The following is a 19,515-nucleotide window of genomic DNA, read 5'->3' as shown; positions in this document are numbered from 1 at the left end:
GTCTACAATGACCTAGTAAATAACTAGTGAATGTGTTTAATCATTGGCTGATCAGCTTAAATTCACTACTTGATACGCCTACCAAGTGCTCGGTGTAAACTAGGCAATAGCAGGAGTAATGGAGTAAGGAGTAAGAGTAACAATTAACCAATTAAAAACCGGGAGTAAACGAAATGGGCATCTCATTTCATATTTCTTACTCCTACTCCATTACTCTTGCTGACATTGTAGACAATGTAGACCGAGCATTAGGGCTCAGACACAATGAAAGGAATAAGGAACAACGAATTAAATATAGAGAATTAGGAATAGAGAATTAAATTTTGACCAATAGGAAGTCATGTTAATGTATATTAAGGTGAGTTTTACATATATTTATTTATTTATTTATTTTTTAATGTCTAACGATATCGGATCGATATTGGCAAATATCGATACTTTAAGGCTGATGTATTGGATATATCGATACAAAAACAATCAATACGTATCAATACCAAGTATCGATATTTTTTAATGTATCGCGCATCCCTACTCCATACATAATCATGTATGAGTTTTGACCTGATATGATCATGCATGATTATATCTAGCCATATATGCTTATGTATGGTCATATACGATCAGCGCCGTGAGCATCATGTACATGATGATGTCAGGTTAAAACTCATACATGATCATGTATGGAGTGTCCACACATGATCGCATATGATCATGCATAATCATATATGCAGTCGTGTCGGCGGGGCTATATATTTATGCGACTATATAATATCATATACAATTCCATACAGTAGCCAAATTTTCATTCACACGATCTTTCGTATAACAGCCTTTATATATTCATGTATGGTTCCATACAAATCCATACATGAATGAATATGATCATGTGCGATTACATACCCAACTATTCATGATTATATACAATCATATATTAATATACAAAATTATATATTGTTTTATGTATGATTTTATATGCTTACGTATAATCATATACGATCATGTATGGACATTTTTCCCCGGGTAGTTTTAAAAAAAATGTCAAAGACGTAAATCATGAGCTGGCTTATTTTTAAAAAAATGCTGGCTTATCGTGAGCTGGCTATTTACAAGAAAAGTGCTAGAAGCGATTGTCATGAGTTAGCTAATTTTTTATTTGCTGCTAGAGGCGTACATCGTGAGCTGGTTAATTTTTTTTAATGCCAGAGACGTTTATTGTGAGCTGACTAGTTTTTAAAAAATGTCAGAGGCGTTTATCGTGAGCTGACTATTTACAAGAAAAAGCTAGAAGCGATTGTCATAAGCTGATTTTTAACTTGTTGCCAGAGGTGATTGTAATAGGCTTGCTATTTTTAATTTATCGCCGGAGTCATAAGTTGACTATAATTATAACGAAATATTAGAAACATTTGTTGTAAAAAAAATATTACTGTGTGTTTATCATACGAACATAATTTTAAACTCTATATAAGTCTATAAGTGTATAATTATGTATTATAATGTGCGTGCGCGTGGGTGTACACGAATACATTATAATACACGTAATTGAAATTCTAATATTGCATATAAATGTAGATATATATCCATGGTCTGCATTTTATTAGAGCAATATACAGAATTTTTTAAAGAATAAACGGTATATATAATTCATATTTTTAGTACAAGCTAAGCTAAGAGTAATTTTTATCCCTTTTGTTAGACGTAGCACATAAACAGATTTAAAAAATATGTACAATGTATATGCAATGTATTGTCAATACATGTATGTATGTGACGTCCTGATCTAAAATGGTATTAGACGTAAGGAAAACTGGCTACTATATTGCATATGATAGTACAATTGATATACGCATATGGCATTTGGAATAGGACACCTTTACATGTATTCCGTTATATGGAGTACCACTAATGGTAATGCAAAAAATAAAACTTACATATAAAAATCAGAATTGTGAATGTTGACATGACCACATTATTGATTTTTAGTTTCGTAAGCGGTAGCGCAGGACCTCAGGAGTTCGATATCAGAGCTAGAGAAGGCTGAGAGATAACACGGCTCGGTTTTAGATGATCCTTGAACGCGATACGCCCTATGTGGATCTTGAAAATCATGCACATAAACTACGTAGCGAATATGCACGTTTGGGCGAGCAGGTAACTCATATGTGCACAATTCTGATTGCGTTCTGTGCTATGTATGCATGTATGTACACAAAATGTGTCGGTAGCACAGAGTTATTGATTTTTCGAGCGAAAAGATATGTATACAAGAGCGAGCGAGATGTTAATAAGAAAGAACGAGACAATAATAGGAATAAGCGAGATGAGAATAACAACACGCCGAACGCTGAAGGCTCGAGAATCGGATCCTTTTCCTGTTACTCCTACCTCGCTCGTTTTTTTTACTGTCTCGCTCGTTCTTCTCGGTCTTCTCGCGTAAGGACTGTGTTTTAAGCGATCGGCACATCCTTTAAATTTTAAATTAACTCTCCGTCTGTACACTGACCCCAAAAGGGAACAAGCAAAATTTTTCACTTGTGTAACCACAAAACTGGTAATAGGCAAAGCTTGGCTCTCCTCCCTAAAAAAAACTTAGTAATAATAGGTACTCATACTCGAAAGAACGCTTTGATCCGTCACTTGTTAAAACGACAGCATGTAAACTTTTCAAGTGTTCCCAAAAAGACCCAAAAAGAGTAAGTGTACAGACTATGTTAGTATTTCGTGACAGTAAGAAATATTTGATTTTTGTATTTTTCTTAATTATTTTGTTATTTTTATGATGTCTTCCCGTAGGAAAAAATTATGCAAAAAGTACTGCACAAAATTTTGTGCATAAATTTTTGCAGTTTTTACAGATTTTTGTACAAAGTTTTCGCCTTCAGAATTTTTCTGTAGAAATTTTTGCAGAATTTTATGTAATTTTTTCTGAAGGCAAAAAGTTTCAGAAAACATTCGTTGCGATCTACATTAGTCCCAAATCCTTAAAATTTAAAGTTTCATTTAAGGGATTTTAAACCTTCCACAGTTGGGTACACTGATATAGTATCGAGATATTAAAAGGCAAAAAAGAGAAAGGCCAACTACCTGAGTTTCTACCTGAGTTTATTCAGAACAAAAACCGCTCAAACAACATATAAAACTACTTACTGTGAAAGTATACTGAAAAATAACGCTTGCTTCAAAATTGTATAATTTGGTTTCAAGTTCATCAATTTTAATTTTGTAAAATGGAGGCTACTTTTGAAAGTAAGTAAAATTTTTACGTAATCTAATGAACTATAATTAACAATGTGTTGCATAATTTACTAACATTTTTTTTTGTAAAATTTTATGTGTGTAAATTTTGAAAATCTATAGAAATATCATGTTTTACAGATTTACACCAAAATCTATTTAGACGTTTAGTTGATTAATATATAGTAGAATAATAAAAATTAGAATTTCTAATAAAAATTTGAAAATAATCATTAGTATTATATAATAGATGTCATCTGATTGTAACGTTAGTTTTCAAAATGTTATGTGCAAATACATTTGACGAAGCAAGTTAAGCACAATGCATGCAATATGTTAACAGATTGACAACAGATTTTCTCAGAAATTAATAGTAAATTAGTTGTGATTTTTATTATTTCAGCAATATGCTTACTATTTGCTGACAGAATCTAATAATAGATTGGTGAACAAATATTGATTGACAAAATCTACATGCGTGGGCAATTTGATGACAGAATGGTAATAAAAATCTAACAAAAGTTGTAAATCTTGCTCGAGTACTGTGATGTCGCCAATCTGTTGGTATAGCATGATCAACAAGCTTTGTCATATTTTTAATTGCAATTTACTGACATTTTTTAATGTTACAAACTTTGTGCATAATTTGTGGCGTTTTTTCTGATAGCAGCTGATAGTATACACTTGGGCTGCTATTCCGTAAACACTTACCGACAACTATCGATGTTGTTAAGTGTCTTTGCGCATGTATTTTAATATATAAAAAAATATAACATAACGAAATAGCAGCCTTGATATGATCTGCTTTCGACAGACTTGACTACCTAGGAAACTATATATTAAGGCCCATAGTCAAATTAGCAAGATTAGCTGAACAATAATAGAAATGAAAATGAAGCATGAAAAAAACATTTCTGATATTAAAAGTACCTTGAAAAAATTAATTTTGTTACTAATTGTAAACACAAATTATTAAAAATTTATTATATTATGTTCTTAGTGGAAAACTAAGAAAAAGTTATATCCGTTATATCCGTTTCTTTAATTTGTAATGTTTCCCGTAGATTAAACGTAATCAGTTTATCTATATAATTATTTTTAATAATTCATTTGTAACAATTAATTGTAAAATTAATTTTTGCAAAATTGCTTTTTATATCAAAAATAAGTTTTAATAATATCTTTTAATAATCTAATCCGTGTATTGCAAATTTACAAAAATTGTCTTAAAAAATTAAATACATCTATTATTTGCGTTTACATAACAATAATAAAAGAAGATTACAAAATTACACAAGATTACAAAATACATAAGATAAAGATATGATTAAATTTATATAAATCAGATATTGAATTATTATAACTTGATTTTTGTCTAGAGTTTTTAATTTTATTTTTAATTTAAAATTTTTTTTTTACTTTTTTATTAACTATGTTTGTATTTTGTATTTAATCTCTAAATTTTTATAGTAATTTGGTGATTTATATAACTTTTAATATAATAAATGTAATTTTATTATTAATTATTTCCATTTTTAATTCAAATTTTTTAATTTTTATGACCAAATAAATATTTCAAGTTTATTGTTTTTTTTGTTTTTTATAATTTTAATTTTAGATCAGCGAAAATCTCAGAATACCAAGTTTTGACTTTTAATATTTTCTTAACTATATATCTGCTATTTTATATTTACTATTTTGTTTTTTTTTTCTTTAGATTTAATAATCAACCACCACGAAAATCTCAGGATATCAAGTTTTGTATAAATTGATTAATGACTTCACATTTCTTAGATTTAGGACCATTGTGTGACGTTATATGAACAGAAGCAAAAGAAGCAATTTATATATTATATTATAATTTTTAAGTTTGATAAGTATGTACACATATCTATATTGTAATCATTTTAATCTTTCAGGTTCTATTTCAAAGATTAATCAGATATAGCGAGGAGAATCCATAAGAGAATATGTATTTGTCGAGCAAAGTAGGGGAAACGAGTGCTAGTGAAAGACATTAGTCGTGGAACAATACGTCACTTCAGTATCAAGTGGCACTTCAACAAGAGCACACGCACTCTTCTAATCTGCCGATTTATATTCCACAACGCGCCTTTTTAATATTGTGAAATCTATTGTGACTTTTTTTGTAATTTGATCGTGATTTTTAATAGAAATATACAAAGCAGAAATGAAAAAACATATTGACGATGGTAAAGATTTTAAGAAATTAATTATGTATTAAATTCTAACTCATACGTGAATTTAAACATTATAAATAAAATTATATGATGTAATTAAAGCAGTGAATTTGAGTGAAACAAAGAGTAAATCTTACAAGAGAAAAGTGTATCTTAGGAAGTTGCGATAAAATTAAATAATGCAATTTCAATTTCAAAGTAATTGAATTATTATGTGTTATACAAATTCAAAGTCCTTCAATTTATTTATTTCTTGAAACACAAAATCAATTGAATCAATTGAATAGTCATTTGTTAGATGCCATAATAAATAGAAGGAAAGAACAAATAAGAAGAAACTCAGCGAATAAATTGACAGTTTTCACTTACATAATACCACAAAGTCTCATTTGAAATAATTATATCTTTATTTAATTACTGTAATTGTATTTTTTCTGACGTCGTGTGTGTAGCTTTCTTAGATAATTTTTAGGCACTGATCATATTCTACACAAAATATTTGTATACGATCAGAATATTCTATACAAATATATTGTACACAAAAAAATTGTACGTGGAAAAACTGTGCACAAGAATCTTTGAATTAAATATTGCATACGGATATATGACTATACAGTTTTTCTACGCACAATATATTCGTGTGTAATTTTTAATTCAAGGATAATTCTTGTGCACAATTTTTCCACGTAGAATTTTTTTGTGTACAATATATTTGTGTAGAATATTCTGATCGTGTACAATTATTTTGTGTAGAATATGATCAATGCCAATTTTTAAGATATTTATAATAATTAAATAATAGTTGTATCATTTTATTTTGTTTAGTTCTTAACCTAATTGGGTCTTGTATTAAGTTAAATTACACTGATTGCATTATTCAATGAAAAAAAACGTCAAAATGTGACTAGTCTGTTTCTTTAATTTTTTAAATGGTAAATATATATTCGTTTTTAAATTGCTCCATTTTTAGTAATTTGCAGTTAAAGTTACAAGAAAAGAACTTATTACGTACTTTTCATATGCATTAGGATTTCATCTCAATGCGTAGTAAAAGAAACCTTTGTACAAGTTGTAATTATAAGATATTTATGGATATTAAAATTTTTTATTATCGCTGAGCTGAAAGTCAGAGCTATATGCGCACAGCTTGGTTATATAAGTTTTTATTTCAATTACTTGCGCAACGCGATCAAATATTACTCGATGATGTTAGAACTGATTTCACCAACTCCGGTTACTCCATTAGAATTGACTAATCGTATTTGTCGTTAAGCAAAATTAACAAATGCGATTGGTCAATTCCAATGGAATAACCGACCGGTTAAGGTAACCGGAGTTGGTGAAATCGGCCCTTAATATAATAACGCGGTCAATGTTTCACTGCTTCATATAGTTCATATAATTATGTGCTGTATGGAATTTATCGTATATTTATGTGTTAATACAAAGTGTAATAATTAATTAAACTGTTTTTGTTTCCGTATATATGTAAAATTAGGTTATTAAATCCGTTTTGCTAAAAATTAAAGTGGCAAACGGAATGCATACGAAGTAAGAAAAAAGAGAAAAGGAATAAAAAAAGAATAAAGAAAAATTCCATGTTTGATTTGAATTGAAAGGGAAAAAGATCTTTATATTTTAATTTTATTTTTATTATACATATACATGCGCGTAACTACGAAGAAATATCGAAATATAAAAGTGTCATTGAGATGATTCATCATTATAAATGTCTAAAGAAAAATCGCTATAATAACGTGTATAGTATATAGTTAATTAGTAGTAGTAATAATATTATCAAGGAATTAGACGTAATGGAATAATTAGAAAATTAGATTCGTATATAGCATCCAAAAAATAAGAAATGACCAATCTTATTTTGATGTTAATTTTTTATTAAATGTTTATGTAGACCAGACTTTTTTAATATTATGGGAAAATATGATATGACATTAAATATCTTGCACTAAATCTTGCACTAAAACAATTATAACAATTGTACATAATTATATTAGAAAAATGCAAGATTGACTAAGTTAATATTCTTTTTTAACTAAATTAAATTAAAGTTAATGGTTTATAAAATTAATTTAATTAAGTCACAAGGTACATGAACAAAAAACTAACTCAGTTAAAAGTATGTAAGCAGATTAAATTAAATTATAAATAAATTTATAATAAATTAAAAGTTAATTTAGAAAAATATAATTTGAATCAAAATATACGCAAAACTAAATAATTTGTACGAAAACAGTAACAAAAGCACATCACATATACTTGTCTGAATTCAACTTCTTATAATGCACAAAGTTCAAATAATTTTTTTTTGTAATATGAAACTTCTATTTGAAGATGATACTCAATTTTTCTATTGTAATGCCCCATTTAAAATATAAATTTTTAAATATAAAAAGTGATAAAACTTTTTTCAAATATTATTTTGAATGCTTGCTTCTCTAGGTTTCTTTGCATAAAAACTATAATTCTCGTATTAGTAAACTTTAAATGAGCATACTTTTTAAAGTTTATATTTTATAAATTAATTTACGAGTAATATAAACAAAATTAATTTTAAGTTACAACAATGAAAAAAAACTGTACAACAATGAAAAATTTTGCGGGCATGGTCAATCTCCTGTGTATCGTGAAAGTTAATTTAATTGTCTAAAAAATAACACTATTACTTTATTTTTGCTTTAAACACACACATATATATATATATATATATATACATGTATAATGTATGTATTGCAGTTCAAACGGAGACCGTTGAGGAACATTTTAAATTACTTTTAGAAGATAACAGCGTAATTAATCCAAAATCAACCGATGTAACACTTAACGACCTTCCAGTATGGTATAATAAAGACTTATATAAAAAGTAAGTACCTGTTAAGTATATGTTAATTTAAAATGTTAAAATTTCTTGTAATAATTCATGAAAAGTAAGAGAAAAAAATTTTAATATAAAAATTAAATTCGGTTAATTAATAACAAAAAGAAACGTATAGCTCAACTTATAACTCAAGAAAAATTAATAAGTTATCTATAAAAATAAAAATATATAGAAAGAGGAAGTACTACGCTTTAAAAAAATTTTTTTAATATTTGTGTGTGTGTGTGTGTGTGTGTGTGTGTGTGTGTGTGTGTGTGTGTGTGTGTGTGTGTGTGTGTAAATATTTATTATGTTCTGTGTAAACTGTGTTTAAAAATTTGGAAAATTTTAGAGTATATTTTCTAGAGTATATTGTAGAGGAGAGCAAGTGATTATAAACAAATTTTCTTTTATTTAAATAACTCAAATATTTATATGACATAATCCTTGTCGGTGAAAGTTATCTATGTATAAAGTTCCACCAATTATGTTGTAAGCAGAAGTTTCTCGGATATACATGATAAACATTATTATATAATTAACAATTTACTGGAAAATGATTGCGATTATGGAACTTATAGGGAGCGGAACACTACCAACACTTCCAACAAATATTTTCAAAATTATTTTTATTTCTAAAAGATAAAAAATTAACACTTGTAAGCAGATTTTGCACACTATTACAAAAATATCAATATCTTATACTTGTCACAGAAAAATATCAAAAATATTATATATTATAAAAGAAACTTTGGCTTTTGCGACTTCGCGCATTATATAAAAAATAATATAAAAGTATTATAACAAACAATATATTAACTAATAAGTAAAAATGTAAGTACAATCAAATTACATTCGAAAAAATTACTTAGGCTTGACTGCACGAACGTCATTTTAACTTTAAATCAGACCTCAATATATGTATGTCTTTATTTAAACTTTAGAGAAAAAAATTAAGACAGGCATGTAGTTAATAAAATAAATATTCTTTAGACATTATAACATGCTCAGTAGCCATGTTATAATGTCTAAAGTAGTAAAAAAAATTAACTTGGATGATTATCCCCAAAATTCAGTACACGAAATATCGTGAATTTCGTAACCCTACATCTAATCCATCACCGTTTTCTCTCCTCTATAAGATTAACGTAAATCAGACATTTATCTTTAATTTCACAATAATTTCTTTAGCATTGTCCATTTTATTTTGTTTTAATTAACATTTAATTTTAGAGCTCAAGACTATTATAAACAAAATATGATGTCGATAATAGCGGCACATACAGTAGGACTTATTTTAGTGTTTTCTGTGGAAACTATACTAAAGGTATTAAAATTTTATAAATTTGTATTAACATATTAAAATATAAATTTGTCAAAATAGTATATATAAATTTGTTAAATAGCAATACATAATTATTTTTTTAAATACAATAATTCTTTTTTACATTTACGAGTTTTGATTAAATCATAATTTTACTGTAAAAATAAGCTAATGCTATATAAAATATTACAATTAAGATTTTATTATGTTAAATAAAATTTATTATAAAAAGTCATAAATAAAATATTATTTATCATAGAATTATTTATTTCTTTCAACAGGTTCTCATATGCACAAAACGAAGTAATACCGTTTGTTTGGCTTTTAAAAGATATATTGAAACTCTCTTACACATACATAATTTATATATGTGCGATCCAAATGATACAAATTCTAAGTAAGTTTCCTTAAATTGTATAATTTTTACTCACATTTCCTAAATCCTTTGTTATTCACAAATAATATGTTACAAATTATTTATTCTTAAAATGCAATCACATTTTTATAGCTTAAATTATAGATAAAAGAAATTTAAGATTTACAGAAAACTATATTAAGGTCGTAAAAAACTGAAAACTATTTTCAGATAGCAATAATGACGTTCAGCAAAAAAATATCTTTATTTAAAATTGTTATAAAATTTTTTTTTATATTTACAGTACGAAATAGTAAATGTAACGATTGATTATATTAAACATTTTAATCAAAATTTTTTCGGTCATATAGAATAGAGAATACAAAGTATGAATTTTTTTAAAATATATAACATATATCATTTTAATAAAAAGTAAATAGCGTTGTTAAATAAAAATATTTTTGCTATACATAACTATTGCTATTTTACTTTTACACACGCCATGTTAGAAAAATAGAAATATTTAAAAAAAAAATTCAAACTTGTGTTATATAGAAATATTGAAAACTTTAGAAAAAAACATTGTAAAATCCATACAAAAAATAGGCGCAAAATTGTATTTAGAAATTGCACGCTAAAAATGTTTTCTGAATTATATATTAAAATAAAATTTTAGTTTATTAAAACTTTGTACTTGTACACTTATACTTATTTGCACGTAAATTCTTAAAACTTGCTAGGTGGTACAAAACGATGAATGTAATTCGTTGGCATCATAGAATAGGATCCAAAAAATCAAAAAATGCTGGTATTGGAGAAATTTCTCAAAGAGATATGGTACTTACTCAATACGCTTTTGTGGGATTTGTTTTAATTACGCCTAAGAATTTTGGATTGAGCAACACATTAGAAGAAGATGAGGCATTTTATCATTTCTGGCGTGTAAATGGTTACATGTTAGGAATCTTTGACAGGTAATAAGTAAAATAATGTTAAGATATAGTTTTTATTATACTAGATTTAGCGTCTAAGTATTTATATTACTTATAAATTTGTATTAATTTTATAATTTATAAATATGATAAGAATATATATTAATTTTACAATTCTAATTTTATTAGTTATTTGTTTTTATCTACAGATTTAATTTGTGTCGCAAAAATGTAAAAGAAACCGCCGAATTATGTCAGAAAATCAATGATTTATATAAAACTTATTTAAGTAAAACTTCAGTTTTACCTGAGTTTGATCTTTTAATATCAAATGCGTTAGATGCATTATGGTATATTGATATCACCGCGGATAAAGATGCTTTCATGGCATTCACCTATACATTACATAATCTCCCATGTAAGTATTCAATTTGCGCTTTGATTACAAATATATTTTTATTTTGAAATAATATTCCTTTTCACAAATACTTAATATTATTTATTCTGAGTTTTTGAATTTTGAGTTTTATTTTAATTCTAGCACATTTTCTTATTTAATTACTTTACTTTACATCGGCATATAACATATTATACAAATATTATTATACAAAATAATATTTTTATCAAAGTTAATCTATATTTCAGACAAAAAGCTGGGATGGATCAGTTGGTTAACTTTTCAATACCGCGCATGGCTGTTTTATCTACGTCGTAAGTATTGCATAGATATTTGTGTGATATTTTATTAATACAATACGCTAATTTGTGTTTATTTTTTTTTTAGTTGTTCCTTATATCGGAGTAATAGTAAGATTATACACTTATTATTTGTCTTTATTTCTACTTTGGAGTTTGCAAAACTTTCCTATACTTGCATGGTTGAAATTTGGGAAACATAATGTTCAAATCAATTTGTATCCTAAATATTAACAATTTAAACTCTTACGTTTATAGAGAAACAAAGGTTTTTATCATTTTAAAAATTATATACAATATTATTTATATATTTTGATCTTTTTGTTGTGAGAAATTGCGGTGCAAAATGCGCATATAGGCAATAAATAATTAACCAATTGTAGATAATGACTCCTTACTAAAGAATAATTATTAAAATTATTAAAATGCTGAATTGTTTTAGAATAAAAAAAATATTGATTAATTTGTAGTTTTTATTCAATTTAATAAAATGTATAAACATTAAATATAGACCATAAACAATATACAATCGTTGACGATGACAAAGTAATCATTAAAAAAGTGTTAGTAATAAGTGACGAGCGCCTATAAACGTTAATAGTTAGTGTGAACAATTATTTAGATGCTTTTAAGCATTAACAATAATAAAAAAGTTAAGATTTATATTAAAAGATATATAATTAAATTTTTATTAGGTTTTATTATTGTATAATAAATATTGTATAATATTTATACAGATAATATAGTTGCTGTTTTCACACAAACAAACACACACACACACACACACACACACACACACACACACACACACACATTATATTACATTATGGCGATTATACAACCACAAGACCGCTGCCGATTTTAAATAAAATTACAGAGCAAATATTCGAATGTCATAATTTGTATTGAAGTTTCAATGTCTTATTTTATCTATTATTATTTTACTTTTGTGGGCTACTTGGGATCTGTGAGGTACGTAGGAAGATCGATTCTAGTTCACCGATAGTTGGTTGATTATATACTACTTTTAGTGTGCTTGCATGTTATCTGGGAATATAATTGCCAGCTAGCGTCTCGTATCTGCTCACGTAATTACAAATGATAAATGACGTCATTAATAAGTTTTATATCAACGAGAAAAAAAATTATGTATTTGCGTATAAATTATGAATAAATTACATATTTCAAACGTGAACAAAAATAGAAGGTCACAATCTTCTATTTGCTGTTGCTATTTGCAACACATAAAAAACTTTCAGGGCTGCAGTTCTTATATAATCTGCCACTTCTTTCGCTTTTTTATCTTAGCTGCGTGATTTGCACTATATCTCGATCCAGCAGTCAATTGGAGAAAAAAATGATATAAGATTCAAAAATAATATATCTATCCGTCAGTAGAGAAGTGAACGCCAGTGAAAAATGTTGAGTGTAAAATTTTTTCAATATTAAGTTAGATTGATTATCAGAAAGTAAGATAGATTATTTTTAACATACAAAACCTTTCGTTAATTGTGACTTTATTATAATCATACCAAGGAGTAAAATGAAGAAGAAACACATCAATGACGGTAAGATAATATTTTATAATATTAAACATACATTAAGCACATGGAAGAAAGACAGTTTTTAATCGAAGCGATGGATTTGAATGAATCTTTAAGAAATAAATTCTCTAACAAGAGAAGAAAAGTGTGTTAAAGTTAAAGCACGCAAAAGACTACGCAATTAAAATTACAAATAGAAGAGCATTTGTGAAACGTCGTCGGCGCAACGCTGTACGAGAACGCGGCATGTATTCGGAAGCCCTTCCTATTGGAAGCAATATCAATAGTCATTGTTTAAAACTGTTTTATTCATGATTTGTATTCAAATAAAGTTATTTAATTTTAACTTTAGATAAAAAAAACTTACAATAAATTAATAAGAGAACAATGTTTTGGTTAATAAGTAATTAATTACATCAAGATTTAAACCATAACTCAGAAAAATAGAATTTAGAAAGAAGTTATTGTAATTAACATTTAAAAGGAATTTCCCAATTAAAATTAAAAACTGAAATATTATTATTTATTTTAGTAATTAATTTAAAGTTTATAAACATATGAAATAGAAACGTTTAAAGATAAAACTATCAAGTAAGAAAATAATAACGCGTTTCAAATATTCTAATAGTGCGAAATACACCACAATCGTAATAAAATTTGAAACTAAAATAGTTAATTAAAATTACTAAGTATGTAAGATGTGAAAAATTAAGAGAAAACAGAGAAATTGAACTAATACAAATTAATCTTAGACAATTTGATTTATAAATAAATTAAAGTAGACTGAAAGCCGCTGACAGTAATACTTAGCTTGAAGAAAGTGCTATTAGCACCGCCCAATCGCTTTCGACTGGCTTACATTTAAACTTTTATCTGAGTTATTTTTCTTGTGATAAAGCGCCTCTTATTTCTATGTGCTCTGAGCACCTTACAGTAACTGGTATGCGTTGTTTATTCATTTATGCTTTTTAGGCAAAATTGCCTCTACAAGAACTTTCGGTTGGAAGATATTTTTCAGATCATTGCTCAATAACATCACGAATCCGTGAGAGAAAAGCGTTAAGAAACCGACAAGATGTCAAAAGATAGTTTTTTGTTATTTACAACAATAAAAATTGCGCTCGATAGCACCAAACTCAATTAGATTCGGGTTGTTATGCTGAGCAAAAGGCGCCGTATTTTTTAAACAGCCGTGAAAGCTTTAAGTCTAAAAAAATATTCTTATATGTATGTGCAACATTATTAAACTTATTATTATTAAATTACGATTTTATGTTTCCGAAATATTAATGTCATGTTACTACAAGTATGCTGATACATTTATGTAAAAACTATCTAGAATAATTTATTATATGATTTTTTAAAATATCTCGTTATTCTTATTATTCTGTATACAAACATATTAACGCATTGCAGTTCAAACGCAGACTGTGGATGAACATTATAAATTACTCCTAGAAGATAACAGTGTAATCGATCCGGAAATAATCGATGTAACAATCAATAATCTTCCAGATTGGTATGATAAAAAATTGTACAAAAAGTAAGTACTTGCATCAATTTAAAATATTAAAATTTCAACAAATAAATAATAATCAATATTACATTAATTCATAAAATAAGAATTTTTTTTTATATTAAAAATAAAGAAACGCATCAAATTTTTGATAAAAATTAATATACATATTATTTATAAAAATAGAAAAACAGGACTGATAAAATTCATTTTCTAAAATATTAGTATTTTTGATATTTAATATTATAATGTATGTATTAATATCAATGATATTTAAAAATTCAGGAAATTTTATTTAATATATTATACAAGCGTCGGTGACAGAGATATTTATTTCAAATTATACAATAATCATTTAGTACTATCCATATTTTATATCTTTGAAAACTAATGTTTAATTTTTTAGGGCTCAAAACTATTATAAGCGAAATATGGCATCAATTTTAATAGCAAATATAACAGGGTTTATTATAACATTTTCAGTGAAGACAATACAGAAGGTAAAATTTTATATATTTCTAAATTTATATTTTAAGAATATATGCATTTTTTTAAAATTCATATAAATATTTTTGTATAATAATAAAAATTCTTTATTCTTACTTAATTAAATTGTAATTTCAACATAAAGATTATATTATACATAAAGTAAAATCATATTAATAAAATAAAATTATATTTATTGTTGAATTCTTTTAACTTTTGAACAGGTGCTTTTATATACAAAACAAAGTAATTCGACAACTTTAGCTCTTAAAAGATATGTCGAAACTATATTACACATGCAAAACTTATACACGTACGATATAAACGACACAGATTCAAAGTAAGTTTTTTTCTTGTAGTTCATGTAATTTTTTATTCGTATTTCTATTCTTATATCTCCGTTTGTGATATAAAATTTAAGTATTTTAAACACGTCACGAAATGTATAATTAAAAATTTATTTTCTTAGTAAAGTGCTATTAAACTAAACATTAAAAACAGATTAAAAAATAATATTGAAATATATATATTGAAGTTATAATATTATATTTATATCTCAAATTATTTATATTTAATTTATATTTATATTTAAAACTTATTTTATAATTTTCACAAATATATTTTCTGTGTATGATTGTTATATTAGTTTTACACTCGTAAAAATTTTAACAAAAATATAAAAAATTCTTAAAAGAACTCGTTCTCGTAATATATATGTAAAAGCGTTATCGTGAAGATTTCACAAGTATTATAAATTTAAATGCAGAATTGTATATTTGAAAGAAACATTTACAACCATGCACTAAAAATATTCTCTGAATTAGATCTAATAAAATTAAAATTTTAATAAGTATTAAAATTTTTTATACGAAGAGACATAAGTATATTTGTACAATTTTTGTTTAGATGGTACAAAACCATGAATGCAATTCGTCGGCATCATAAAATAAGCACTAAAAGATTAAAAAACGCTGGTATTGGAGAAATTTCTCAAAGAGATATGGTATTTACTCAATATAGTTTTGCGGCATTTGTTTTCGTCATGCCTAAGTCTTTTGGACTGAGTGATACGCTAGAAGAAAGAGAAGCATTTAATCATTTCTGGCGTGTAAATGGCTACATGTTAGGAATCTCTGACAAGTAATACATATGATAATGTTGAAAGATAATTTTTTTATTAAACAGATTTAGCGTCCAAGTCTAATATATTTTATTATGCAATCTCTATGTAATAATTTTTTAATTTGTCAGAGATATATGCACATCTAATTTTATTAGTTATTTGTTCTTGTCAACAGATTTAATTTGTGCCGCAAAAATGCAAAGGAAACTACTGAATTATGTCAGAAAATCAAAGATTTGTTTGTAATTTATTTGAGTAAACCTTCATCTGAGTTTGATTATATAATGTCAAATGTGTTAAATGCGTTTTGGTATTTTACCATGGCTCATATAAATACAAATTGTGCTATGGCATATACTTATGAATTATATGGTCTTGCATGTAAGTATTCTATTTTTGTCTTGATATAATAGTATAATACATTATATAACAAGTGCAGAAGCCCAAATAGCCAAGTATTTTGGTATTGCAGTCATATTGCCAACAATTGTTGCAGCAACTAATTTAGACTAATTCGGAACAAGATGGGACATCATTATGTTTGTTAGGTTAAATTCATATAAATTCTGTTTTTAACAAGGCATATTGATAGGCATCAATTTGTTATCAATTATTCGTTATTGTCATGTTGCTATTATGTCGTAAACGATAGAACGTACCAATATTGCTGATCGTTTTTTTTAATGTTCTTAACTGATTGTACGTATAAGTATTATAGTTATTACTGAATTTGTAATGTGTTTTATTTCAATGTTAGCAATTATATGCAATGTGTTAGTTTGCTCAGAATGCTACATCACACTCGGTTCTCTGAAAGGTCAGCTTTTATTTACAAAACGAGATAAAAAATTCGCTATTGCCCACAATTGCGGGAAGTGAATGCATAAACCGAAGTGTATTTACACGCACTAGTTTTTTTTATAAAAAATTATTTATGTTTCAGATAAAGAACTTAAATGGGCTAATTGGTTACATTTACAATTGTTTAAATGGATACGTGATATATATTGTATGTATTGCACAAATATTTGATATACAGGATGTCCCAAAACATGTGGGTCAACGCTCGTAAAAAGATAGAAGGGATCGAGATGAACATAAAAATCCAATATTGTCTTGAATTAAGTCTTGGGAAGAGCTCGATCCGCTCGAGCATAACACGGAAGAAATAATCTATTATGAATGTATGATAAGCTTTCATTAATTTACTGTTCACAATTACGATAGAAATTAATTAGATTATTTGCAAATTCCATACGTTAATATCTCGATTATTGGTGGACCTAACCCAAGACAATATTGGACTTCTATCTTTTTACGAGCGTTGAGTCACATATTTTGAGACACCCTGTATATGTAATATTTCATTGTATCAACACAATATGTTAATTGGTTTTTTGTCTTTTTTAGATATTCCTTATGTCGGAGCAATAATAAAAGCGTGCATTAATTACTACGTTTTATTCGTGCTTTGGTTTTCAACAAACTTTTTTTTACCTACATTGGGATTGATATTTGGGAAGAATAATGTATCGGATTAATCTATATCCCAAAAATTAATAGCTTTAAACTGAATTAATTTCATACGTAATATTACAAATTAAATTGACTAGCAATTTAATATTTCATTATACTAATAATACTAATAAGAATTCTTTACAAATTCTTTTAGAATACATTATACTAATAAGAATTCTTTATGCATTTCTAAGATTCTTATTTCTATTAAATCCCATCCCCCCAAAATTGTAAAAAGATTGCATATTTCGGTTAAGAACGGAGATTAACAAATTTGTCAACGCATAATTTGTACATGCGTGTTATAGTGATTATAATTCACATTCAGGTTCGTATTAAATATATATATTATATATGCTACTAGAACTGCTAATTTTATATATTTAAAATAAGTATAGAAATGGGAGAAAATGTGAGGAATAAAATATTTAAAAAAAAATATATTAGATAAGCATTAAATTTAAATAAAATTTAAAAAAAAGTTTGATATAAATAAAAAAAGAAAAAAAAATTATATTTAAAAAATGTATAAAAAATATATTTAAAAATGTAGTAAGTAAAATTAATAAAAGGGAAAAGGCTAAATGGCGCCAAAATGTAATGTTCTAATTTATTTTAAAAAAATCTCGTTACAAGAGTTATTGCGTAATCGATAAATGAATATAGCATGAAACAGAATCAAAAATCGTGGACATAGCATGGAAAAGACTCAGAAAATTATGTATGTTACTTATAGATTTTTATAAACATTGGCTACGTAGTTCAAAATGCACGATTTGTACATATTGAGGCGTTGGTGAATAGAAGCACTTAAAATACGTATATAGTCGGTATTCGCAGTAGAGTCTTAATTATTTCAAGACCGTCTCAAGTAATATATGTCTTAAGATGCTGATACGTACTCTGTGATTGATTGATGGCATCTTAAGACTGTGATTCTATATATTAAATATAAGATTCAACTATAAATACCAACCATACACGCCTATGATCACTCTCACACGTTTCTCTTTGGTATAACCAGAGAGGAACCTCTCTGTTATTGCACACGAAGCGACCGACAGATTTATGGCGGATAATTTACCTCTACATACGATAATCTCAATTGAATGATGTACAATAAATCATGAAATATAAAACAAAGTTTTGTTGTTTCGAAATATCTGTATTATAACTTTCTTATTCTAAATAAAATATTTTATTTTTAATTATCGTATCGTGATACATAATCTTAAATTTTATGTTTTAATATAACCAGAGAGGAACCTGAGAGCGGTCATCGCGTCGTTTTAGGTGTTTTCATCCATCAGCACCTCTATGTGCACAAAATGTGCACATTGAACTATGTAGTCAAATATCTATGAATCCCGTAGGTAATGTGTATGACTTTTATGCTATGTCCACGGTCATTTGGTTTTGTTTCGTGCTATACTCGTAAAATTTACAATTATATGCATTCATATTTTAAATCTGTTTTATGCAAATGTGCAATACTGACACTGTACGGAAATAGCAAGGAGCAGAACCAATATTTTATCTCGCATCACGTTTATCACATATCATTTTGTTCCACATATACATGATAAAAATTCACTCACCGATTGCTGTCGCTGCTCCTGCTGCTGCTGCTACTGCTACATTCCTTTTCCGGAATATCGAGTCACTCGAATCCATGGATGCCGCTTTCTGCTGACATCATCCTGCTATTCTC

General features: G+C 26.6%; 2 protein-coding genes across 3 annotated transcripts; both read left to right on the top strand.

The window, feature by feature from the left end:
* Positions 1 to 1,696: 1,696 nt before the first annotated feature.
* On the top strand, positions 1,697 to 12,080 carry LOC105831804. Its single transcript, XM_036284251.1, has 11 exons — positions 1,697 to 1,908; positions 1,984 to 2,151; positions 3,026 to 3,246; positions 5,154 to 5,447; positions 8,190 to 8,316; positions 9,544 to 9,637; positions 9,916 to 10,031; positions 10,730 to 10,963; positions 11,131 to 11,339; positions 11,567 to 11,632; positions 11,706 to 12,080. The coding sequence occupies exons 4-11, from the start codon at positions 5,426 to 5,428 to the stop codon at positions 11,849 to 11,851; spliced, it is 1,014 nt and encodes a 337-aa protein (XP_036140144.1). The 5' UTR covers positions 1,697 to 1,908; positions 1,984 to 2,151; positions 3,026 to 3,246; positions 5,154 to 5,425; the 3' UTR covers positions 11,852 to 12,080.
* Positions 12,081 to 12,659: 579 nt separating this feature from the next.
* Positions 12,660 to 17,997, top strand: LOC105833938. Of its 2 annotated transcripts, XM_012676051.3 has the most exons (8): positions 12,660 to 13,185; positions 14,578 to 14,704; positions 15,084 to 15,177; positions 15,388 to 15,503; positions 16,070 to 16,303; positions 16,462 to 16,667; positions 17,230 to 17,295; positions 17,697 to 17,997. In XM_012676051.3, the coding sequence occupies exons 1-8, from the start codon at positions 13,161 to 13,163 to the stop codon at positions 17,825 to 17,827; spliced, it is 999 nt and encodes a 332-aa protein (XP_012531505.2). In that variant the 5' UTR covers positions 12,660 to 13,160; the 3' UTR covers positions 17,828 to 17,997. The 2 variants fall into 2 exon arrangements, with proteins under 2 accessions (XP_012531505.2, XP_028045112.2); XM_028189311.2 differs by lacking the exons at positions 17,230 to 17,295; positions 17,697 to 17,997 and adding an exon at positions 16,759 to 17,207.
* Positions 17,998 to 19,515: the final 1,518 nt, after the last annotated feature.

The sequence above is a fragment of the Monomorium pharaonis genome, chromosome 3 (genome assembly GCF_013373865.1).
Source record: "Monomorium pharaonis isolate MP-MQ-018 chromosome 3, ASM1337386v2, whole genome shotgun sequence".
NCBI lineage: Eukaryota > Metazoa > Arthropoda > Insecta > Hymenoptera > Formicidae > Monomorium > Monomorium pharaonis.
Note: the sequence above shows the minus strand (reverse complement) of the source record. Positions and strands in the feature narration are given on the sequence as shown.

What these genes read in the sequence shown, in the direction of transcription:
- LOC105833938 (XM_012676051.3), top strand. Translation starts at nt 13,161, where the DNA reads ATGAAGAAGAAACACATCAATGACG. An exon ending in CAGTGAAGACAATACAGAAG is followed by an intron (nt 15,178 to 15,387) that starts GTAAAATTTTAT and finishes ACTTTTGAACAG; the next exon opens with GTGCTTTTATATACAAAACA. An exon ending in TGAATTATATGGTCTTGCAT is followed by an intron (nt 16,668 to 17,229) that starts GTAAGTATTCTA and finishes TTTATGTTTCAG; the next exon opens with ATAAAGAACTTAAATGGGCT.
- LOC105831804 (XM_036284251.1), top strand. Translation starts at nt 5,426, where the DNA reads ATGAAAAAACATATTGACGATG. An exon ending in GAAAAAACATATTGACGATG is followed by an intron (nt 5,448 to 8,189) that starts GTAAAGATTTTA and finishes TATGTATTGCAG; the next exon opens with TTCAAACGGAGACCGTTGAG. An exon ending in ATGTTAGGAATCTTTGACAG is followed by an intron (nt 10,964 to 11,130) that starts GTAATAAGTAAA and finishes TTTTATCTACAG; the next exon opens with ATTTAATTTGTGTCGCAAAA.